The sequence below is a fragment of the Notamacropus eugenii genome, chromosome 3, assembly GCF_028372415.1.
Source record: "Notamacropus eugenii isolate mMacEug1 chromosome 3, mMacEug1.pri_v2, whole genome shotgun sequence".
NCBI lineage: Eukaryota > Metazoa > Chordata > Mammalia > Diprotodontia > Macropodidae > Notamacropus > Notamacropus eugenii.
In genome coordinates, this window is record NC_092874.1 from 283,814,352 (window position 1) to 283,824,405 (window position 10,054).

The window sequence follows — 10,054 nt, forward strand, 5'->3', positions numbered from 1 at the left end:
ACCATTATAGTTCTTGGAACATTTAGCAAATATTGTTGATTGACTGAGAACTCAGTGGACGAGTGCATAAAGGATACTTTAAAAATAAATGGGATATGAACACAAAAGCTCCCAATATTCCAGTGGACCAGTGAGTTCATCCATTTGGATGTTTTCTCCAACATAAAGATAGCAACCCATCCATACCTACTCATCTTGGGCAGTTCTCCACATCAATCCCATAAGGTGACCACAAGCAAATCACAAATGGTACTAGTGAAAACAATTAATTTTTTAAAAAATAAAGAAATAAACTTTGCTTCAGCTATTCCATTCTAGATCTTTGCTTCTTGTTCTCCTTAAGAGACAGCTTCTTGCTTAAGATCTTCAAGAGGAGGCCATTCTTGTGAAGGGGATTCTCCACCAAATTGGGTTTGTTGTTTCACCTCTCTGGGATCCCATGATTCTCAAAGTTCTTAGAGCCACATCTGAATGACCAGTGGAGCCAACAAATCTTTCAGTCTGCAATGGAACAGCAATGGGCCTTGTCAAAGCCATTTCTTATTCTATTTTCTAAATCGAGTGCATTATGTATGTACAGGAACTGCATTTTCATGGCTGAGCACACACAGGGAGATACAAGTCTAGTGCTTTTTCTCCTCCTTTCTTAGCATTCAAAACTGAGCCCAGGTCTGCACCAATAGAATCCTTGGATAACTTATAAGTGCAGTTTTTAGAGATTTCACTGTTCTTAAAAGAGATTCTTACCTTAACCTCCCTTGTAGTCTGGTGAAACCTATGGACTCCTCAGAATAATATTTTTAAATAATTAAAGAAAGTGCTCAATCTTAGTTAAAAGTTAGTGAAAATAAAGATGTCATTTTTTTCTCATATCCAAGTTTACAGAGCACTTGAGATTGCATACATCCCAGGTTAGTTAAAAACCCTTGATCGAAAAGTGATTTGGTCTAAGTGAACACTTGATTGTCAGTACAGGTCAATCGTATCAACAGAAACAGGTGCCATTAAACCATTCAGAAGGATCCCTGTCAGCAAATGTTGACTTAGAAAGACATATGCTAACATTAAATGTGTTTTACTGAATTTTTAAAATTTTGATAAATATTTCCCAGTTTGATTTTTATTTGGTTTGGCCACACTGGGAGTATGGTAGCCCCTGTGTTTTTGCCTGTGTGTTTGACATCTCTGACCTCCTTGATGAAACTAATGATTCATGGGATCCAGGTTTACTGAAACTGTTCTCCTTGCTTCATCTCACACCTTCATTGTTGCAGGTTTCATTCCGTTGTCTTCCCGATAAAATGGTACCTGCTCTCCCAACCACCCCACATTGGTGAGGCACCTAATACATGCCAAGCACTATGCTATGTTCTTGAGAGTCAGAGAGCATGAATGAGATAATCCTTGCACTCAAAAAGATTATTTTTATAAGGGGGGGGTAGTATGTTCAGAGGTAAATAAATATAGAATATATGAAAAATAAATAAAAGGTGAGTGGGTGGGGAGAGGAGAGATTGGGAACTGAGAGAATCAGCAAAGGTCTTTGGAAGGGGTAGAACCTGAGGTGAGCCTTAAAGGGCATCAGAGATCCAAGAGGTGGAAAGCATCCTAGCTTTGAGAGACATCCTGTGCAAGTACATGGAGGTGATAGAAGGAATGTTACGTATGGGGAAGATCAAATTGGCCTATTGACTGGAACTTTGAGTGCATGAAGGGGAGCAATATATATAATCAGCCTGGAAAAGTAGACAGGAGTCAGATACAGAAGGGATTCAAGTGATAAATAAAAGAATTCATATTCTTCCTAGGGGTAATAGGGAGCCACAGAAAATGTCTCTGTTTTATTTGAGGATACTTCTGAAAACTACCCTGCATCCATAGGGCCGAGATTCTGTGTGACCCTCATATCTACAGTTGATGGGGAAAATACTTTTCAGTTGTTTTTGTAAAACCTATTGATTTTTTTAAAACATGGATGCCTGAATTGATTTCTCTTTATTTTCCTTTCAGTGGCCAAAGATGTCAACATTTTTTTTGATGAGTTAGAAACTGTCAATAGTCCTTGCAAAGATGATGATTCCCTCCTTCACCCTGGCAATTTGACCAGTACTTCAGATGATGCAAGTAGATTGGAAGCAGTGGGAGAGGTAAGACTTAGTGCAGATATAAAGTGCAATTCTTGCTGTCATACCCAACAGCACCTACTACCTTTTGTACCCTCAGTAAGGTGAAAATATATTTTTCTAGTACTCAGTATAGTTGTGCCTTTGGACTATTGATCAATTAGAACTTCCTGGATGAATGTTGAATTCATTTGAGAGCAGATAATTTTTTACTTGCGAATTAGTGGGGTTTTTTTATTTTAATTGACTCCTTTTCCTTCCTTTTTTTTTTTACCTTACAGTCATTTCCAAATATATACACTTCCCCCTTCCCTTACCACCAACACTGAAGTCACCCTTGTTATAAAGAAAAATCTGTGACTGATAGCATGTGCTACCTTCTGCACCTGTCACTCACCTCCAATACAAAGAGGAGACGTGTGTCCTCTATCACCCTTGTTCTCTGGAACAAAGATTATTTATTGTAATGAACGTGAATTCATTTGCTTTCTTGATGTGGTTTTTGTGACCATCATTGTAGCCATTTTCTTCTTTTGGTTCTGTCTACTTTGCTCTGGATCAGTTCATGCAAGTCTTCCCATGTTTTTCTGAATTGTTGACAATAATAATAATATTTATTATTTCTTACAATGCAATAATGTTCTTTTATCTTCATATATCACAATTGGTCCAGTCATTCCCCAATATATAGATAATCACTTTTTTCCAGTTGCATGCTTTTGCTAACTCAAAGAGTGCCATGTAAGTATTTTCTTTTAAGGTGCCTTTCATTCTGTGATTGGTCTCCTTGAGGTATATGCCTAACATTGTGGTCAGTGTATTAAAAGATATGAACAAATGAGTCATTTTCTTGTGTAATTCCAGTTGTTTTCCAGAAAGGTCATGAATAAATTCACAACTCTACCAAGTATATTAGTGTTCTTTGATTTAAAAATTGGTTATTTACTTTCCCTCTGTAATTTATAGAATAGGTATGATCATGAAAACATTTGTTTGATGGCTGCTTTTCAAAGAATAAATACATGAACCCCTTCCCAGTCAACCATTCAACCAGTTGTGGAGAGGCAGGGTACTATAGTATATGGAGAACTGGATTTAGAGTCAGAGAATCTAAGTTCAAGTTCTGGACTTGACAATCAATTACTTAACCCATGAACAAGCATTTAAGTACTTGCTGCATGCCAGACACTTTCAGAGCTGGAGACACAACAATGAAAGTGAAACCATTCCCTGCCTTCAAGCAACTTATATTCTAATTGGGGAGACTTACTAATTGTATGACATTGGAAGTTCACGTTCTACTTTTTTAACTGTGTGATGCTGACCCAGTCACTTTGATTCTGGGGGCCTTAAGCTGACCAAATGAAAAGGTTGGACTAAGTGACTTCTAAGAACACTTGCAGTTCTCCTCTAACATGATGGAAAGAACCTTTCACTTGGGAATATAATCAATTAGTCCCATTCATACACCCAACAAAATCTCATTTACATGAAGAGAGCTTCTTTAAAATGGGTGTTTGTTGACCATTTGGTTATTCTTTGGAGTAATCTCTACCAGAACAGAATATAAGACTTGAAGGTCTTAAGCTTCCTTAGTACAATACCACATCATCAAGAATAATGTTTTGCGGTGGAACCAAGATGGCGGAGTAGAAAGACGCACATACACATAGCTCTGAACCCACAACCCACAGAACGGCTAGAGGGGACCAACTCATGGTGAATTCTGCACCCAGAGGCCACGGAATATTGGAGCGAGAGAGATTTCTGTTCTGGAGAGACCTGCAAACCTCTCGCGGGGGGTCCTTCGCCCTGTGGACTGGGCGCCGGGACTGGGAGCAGAGGGCAGCCCTGCAGCGTCCGTGACACCGTGAGGAAAAGATCCGAGCGGGCTATGGGGACGGGATCTCCAGCGGTGGCACAAGCCCCTCTACCCACAGGTGACAGGGGTCAGTGAGAGAGTCTCTTTGGCGGGTCGAGAGGGGAGTGGGGTGCCCCCATGGCTCAGGCCCCCCCGGGAGATAGAAGCTGAGAGGCGGCGGCAGACAGGAGCTCCCCAAGTGGGTGGGAGCCTGGATCCATTGTGGAAGATCTGTACATAAACCCCCTGAGGGAACTGAGCCTGAGAGGTGTCTCTGCCCGACCTGACCACCTGAACTTAATTCTCACACTGAATAGCAGCCCTGCCCCCGCCAAAAGCCCTAAGGCGGGAAGCAGCATTTGATTCTCAGTCCCCAAACGCTGGCTGGGAGGACCAGGAGGCGAGGTGGGTGTGAGGAGAATATTCAGAGGTCAAGTCACTGGCTGGGGAGAATGCCCAGAAAAGGGAAAAGAAATAAAACTATTGAAGGCTACTTTCTTGGAGAACAGACATTTCCTCCCTTCCTTTCTGATGAGGAAGAACAATGCTTACCATCAGGCAAAGACACAGAAATCAAGGATTCTGTGTCCCAGCCCACCCAATGGGCTCAGGCCATGGAAGAGCTCAAAAAGAATTTTGAAAATCAAGTTAGAGAGGTGGAGGAAAAACTGGGAAGAGAAATGAGAGGGATGAAAGAGAAGCATGAAAAGCAGATCAGCTCCCTGCTAAAGAAGAACCAAAAAATGTTGAAGAAATTAACACCTTGAAAACTAGCCTAACTCAATTGGCAAAAGAGGTTCAAAAAGCCAATGAGGAGAAGAATGCTTTCAAAAGCAGAATTAGCCAAATGGAAAAGGAGATTCAAAAGCTCACTGAAGAAAATAGTTCTTTCAAAACTAGAATGGCACAGATGGACGCTAAGGACTTTGTGAGAAAGACAGATATCACAGAACATAGCGAGAAGATTGGAAAAATGGAAGATAATGTGAAATATCTTATTGGAAAAACAACTGACCTGGAAAATAGATTCAGGAGAGACAATGTAAAAATTTTGGGACTACCTGAAAACCATGATCAAAAAAAGAGCCTAGACATCATCTTCCATGAAATTATCAAGGAAAACTGCCCTGAGATTCTAGAACCAGAGGACAAAATAAATATTCAAGGAATCCACAGAACACCGCATGAAAGAGATCCAAAAAGAGAAACTCCTAGGAACATTGTGGCCAAATTCCAGAATTCCCAGGTGAGAGAGAAAATATTGCAAGCAGCTAGAAAGAAAGAATTCAAGTATTGTGGAAATACAATCAGGATAACACAAGATCTAGCACCCTCTACATTAAGGGATCGAAGGGAATGGAATAGGATATTCCAGAAGTCAAAGGAACTAGGACTAAAACCAAGAATCACCTACCCAGCAAAACTGAGTATAATACTTCAGGAGAAAAAATGGTCTTTCAATGAAATAGAGGATTTTCAAATTTTCTTGATGAAAAGACCAGAGCTGAAAAGAAAATTTGACTTTCAAACACAAGAATGAAGAGAAGCATGAAAAGGTGAACAGCAAAGAGAAGTCATAAGGGACTTACTAAAGTTGAACTGTTTACATTCCTACATGGAAAGACAATATTTGTAACTCTTGAAACATTTCAGTATCTGGGTACTGGGTGGGAGTACACACACACACATGCACACACGCACACATACATAGAGACAGAGTGCACAGAGTGAATTAAAGAGGATTGGATCATATCTTAAAAAAAAAATGAAATCAAGCAGTGAGAGAGAAATATTGGGAGGAGAAAGAGAGAAATTGAATGGGGCAAATTATCTCTCATAAAAGAGGCAAGCAAAAGACTTATTAGTGGAGGGATAAAGAGGGGAGGCGAGAGAAAAACATGAGGTCTACTCTCATCACATACCACTAAAGGAAAGAATAAAATGCACACTCATTTTGATAGGAAAACCTATCTCACAATACAGGAGAGTGGGGGACAAGGGCACAAGCAGGGTGGAGGGGAGGATAGAGGGGAGGGCATGGGGAGGAGAATGCAATCCGAGGTCGACACTCATGGGGAGGGAAAGGATCATAAGAGAATAGAAGTAATGGGGGACAGGATAGGATGGAGGGAAATATAGTTAGTCCTATACAACACAACTAGTATGGAAATCATTTGCAAAACTACACAGATTTGGCCTATATTGAATTGCTTGTCTCCCAAAGGGAAGGGGTGGAGAGGGAGGGAGCTAAAGCAGTTGGAACTCAAAGTGTTAGGATCAACTGTAATGTTCTTACCACTAGGAAATAAGAAATACAGGTTAAGGGGTAAAGAAAGCTATCTGGCCCTACAGGACAAAAGAGAAGACGGAGACAAGGGCAGAGAGGGAGGATAGAAGAGAGAGCAGATTGGTCACAGGGGCAATTAGAATGCTTGGGTTTGGGGGGGGAGGGGATAAGAGGGGAGAAAATTTGTAACCCAAAATTTTGTGAAAATAAATATTAAAAGTCAAATAAAAAAAAAGAATAATGTTTTGCATATGTTGTTGTTCAGTCGTGTCTGATTGTTCATGACCCCATTGGGGTTTTATTGGCAAAGACACTGGACTGTTTACCATTTCCTTCTCCAGCTCATTTTACAGATGAAGAAACTGAGGCAAACAAGGTTAAATGACTTGCCCAGGATCACATATCTAGTAAGTGTCTGGGACTGGATTTTAACTCAGACCTTCCTGACTCCAGAGTCAGTGCTCTATCCATTACACTGCCTAGCTTTGCATGTAACTCACACTTAATAATTGTTGTCTTAAGGTTGCCTACATTTCCATGTGCCTATGCAATCTAGAAAGTCATTGCACTTACTGTGTGAATTAGTTCGATCTGTCTGATGTCATTTTGTCAAAATAAATATTTGCATAGTTATTACCCATTACCCTGATTGTGTCCATACACCACTATGATGAATACATGCAATGAGCATAGGTCATAAGAATGGACAGTCAGTGGAAGACCCATCTCAAGTGACTTTATCATTTATCTCCTTCAAAACTTAAATAATCAAATATGCAAGTAACTAACAGATTATGCCAATTTATTGTCTACTACTTTCTTTATTTTCCTCTCTTACCTCAAAAATGAGCAAACACATGTATATATTGGTGGTGAGGTGGGTTTACCCAACCATTCTGTAAAATGGTTAGGAATTATTTGAGAAAAGTCACTCATTTGCTCAACCTTTTTGACCCAAATATTATACTGTTGGGCATGTAGCCAAGGAAGTGAGTGATGGAAAGAAACTGCCCTGAGATTCTTTTTCCAATCTCTTCTCTCAATGTTGAGTGAAATTGCCGCCATTTTGGAACTGATCTTCTAAAGTTCATAAAATACACTTCTTGAATTAGATGAGGGAGAGTCCAACTTAGAGATTCTGCCTTCAAGATTCTACCCACACTCCACCAATTAACTGAAGCCTTCCCTGAGCCCCACAAATGGAGCCATCTCTCCCCTTGAGTTGGTCACAGCACTTTGGCCTCTCCTTTGTACTACTACTCATCATATTCCAATTTCAGTTATAAAGAAGTGGGGGTCTGTAGGTGTGAAATGGCATGTACGGAGCACAGTGCAGTCGCTCTGTTGTTTGACTTCGTGTTGCTTCTTTTCTTTGTCATATCAATGAGTTTAATAAGTGAGGATAGAGGCACTAGTGTCAGGAAGTGGCTATAGTAGGAAAACAAAAGACATCAGTAAAATTTTTTAAAAAACCAGTCTCTCTAACTGGGAAATTTCATTGTAGTCTGCCACATTTGCAGTAGTCTTCCCTTTAGGGTTTTCTCACTGATGCATTCAATGACAATGAACTTCAGAAGCCAGAAAAAATCATACTGATCTTTCAAGCTGTTACATGTAGGCATATGTATGTATATATGCAGAGGGTGTACATGTACCTACACATGGGTACATATGTGTGTATGTTTATATGCATGCATGTATATACAGCTACACACATGTATGTGTGTGTGTAAATTGGGGGAAAAGCCTTTATCAAGTGCTCACTGTGTGCCAAGCACTGTGCTAAGCTGCATGGCTATAAATAGGAAGGAATAATGGTCTCTGCTGTCCAGGAGCTGATATTCTAATTATGGGAGAGCACACATACAGGAGAGCTCAGCAGCAGGGTGGGCAGCAAGTCCCAGGAGTCCTCAGGGTGTTTGTATTGGTGTTTGTGTGTGTGCTTTATTTATTTTTATTTCTTTGCTTAACCTCAGAATAACTTCTCACAGATACTGAGTCTCCATCTCTATGACTGATTAAATGGATTCCTTTTTTACTTTTTGTACAGGTAGCACCAGAAAAAAACAGATCCAATGGACTTTATTTTAGAGATGGAAAATGTCGAATTGACTACATCCTTGTGTATAGGAAAACCAACCCACAGACTGAAAAGAGGGAGGTGTTTGAAAGAAATATCAGAGCAGAAGGCTTGCAAATGGAAAAGGAGGTAAATGCTTGGATGAAAATATTTAAGATATACATATATCTTATTATATATATATGTATGTATATGTATATGTCATCTCCAGAGAGATGATAAGAAAAATTTTAAATGAAAAAAGGACACTCTTATTTGTTGTTAACTGCTTTATTTGACTATACTTTACCAGTCTGGAGTGCTCAGAATCATGGTACAGTATGAAGACTGATGTGTTTGGGGTCAAAGGACCTGGGTCCAAATATTGACTTTCCTACTTATAAGCTATGTCACCTATGTGCCTCCATTTCCTCATCAGTGTGATGGGAGGATTGGACCAGATGACCTCTAAGTCCACCTCCAGCCCTTGACTTATGATCCCAGGAAATACATTCTGATAATGTAACATTGTCTCTAGAATCTACCTCTGTATGGTTTTCCATGACAGAGTCAGTGAGTCAAAGTGGGCTGCTCCAGTTCCATGGATCTTTGGCCAGATGACCTCCATCTTTATTCTCTGTTATTTGCACAGATGGCAGGGAATTAGTAGCAGACACTGAAACAGCTCCTCTTAGTTTCCTGCAGTTTGGGACCTCCATTTTTGGAGTGAAGAGTGCAGTTGTAACTGGTGGGGGCTCACTGGGGATGGAGCATGCTTCTAGAGTGTGGATTCTTATTCTCAACTACATTAACTTGCATTTTTAAGAATACTTGAGTAAATGTATTTCTGTGTATTTGGTTTTCTTTGTAATCCTAAGTATTTTATTTTATGCGTTTAAAAATATCATTCTGAGAGAGAATCCTCAGGAGTCTGTGGTAAGAGAACCCTTGTTCTAAAGCCTGTCTTCCAGCCTGTCACCTCTGAGCATCATCCAAACTGCTTTCCAGCAGTCTCTTAACTTGCCCAGCAAAGGATGCCACCTGTCACCTTCTATTGTGATATGCTCCACTGCAGAATCCATCTTTCCTGACCACCACTCTTCTCTGTCTGCTCCCCTTTGTAGAAATTGAGAGATAGGGTCAAGAACTGTTGGCAGAACCATTGGAATGCACCCTGAACCCTATGGAAGGTAGGAGACAACATGGTAGAGTGGACACATCAGTGAATTTGCAGCCAGAGGACTTGGGTGTGAATCTTACCTTTATCAGTTACTGTATGCACAACCTTGAGGGAGTCTCAGTTTCCTCTTTATGAAATGAAGGTGTTGTATGAGTAGCCCTTAAAGTGTTTTCCAACTCTGAATTGATAATTGAAAGCTCTAACTGCATGACTGTCCTCTTTGCTGATTCTCCCTCAATAAATCTTCCCAACGTTCAAGAATATAGAGCTCTTGGTTTTACTTTTCTGGATGTTGACTGCTTCAGAGGCTTCATCTTTGTCCTATAAGTGAATATTTCCAGCCAAAAGCCATAAAGAGGATCTTGGGACCCTTTGGGCAAATGGGGACTTTGGCCAGGTTGGACAAAGGGCCCTAGTAGAACTATCCAAGATGTTCTTCCTCACATGGACAATTCAAGGTTTCTAAAAACAAAAGAAACATGGGTCTGAAACATTTCAAAGAAGAAAATGGGGTGACTCGGAGAACTTCTGGATATTGGTGGCC

The 10,054-nt window shown here is 40.2% G+C and overlaps 1 protein-coding gene across 8 annotated transcripts in view; it reads left to right on the forward strand.

The window, feature by feature from the left end:
* The window catches only part of ANO4 (anoctamin 4), a 415,424-nt gene that overhangs the window by 262,492 nt on the left and 142,878 nt on the right, over positions 1-10,054 (forward strand). For all 8 annotated transcript variants that reach the window (XM_072655688.1, XM_072655689.1, XM_072655692.1 and 5 more), the window contains 2 exons: positions 2,011-2,147; positions 8,322-8,480. In XM_072655688.1, the coding sequence (XP_072511789.1) occupies positions 2,011-2,147; positions 8,322-8,480 (296 nt within the window). The remainder of the gene's footprint in view (positions 1-2,010; positions 2,148-8,321; positions 8,481-10,054) is intronic.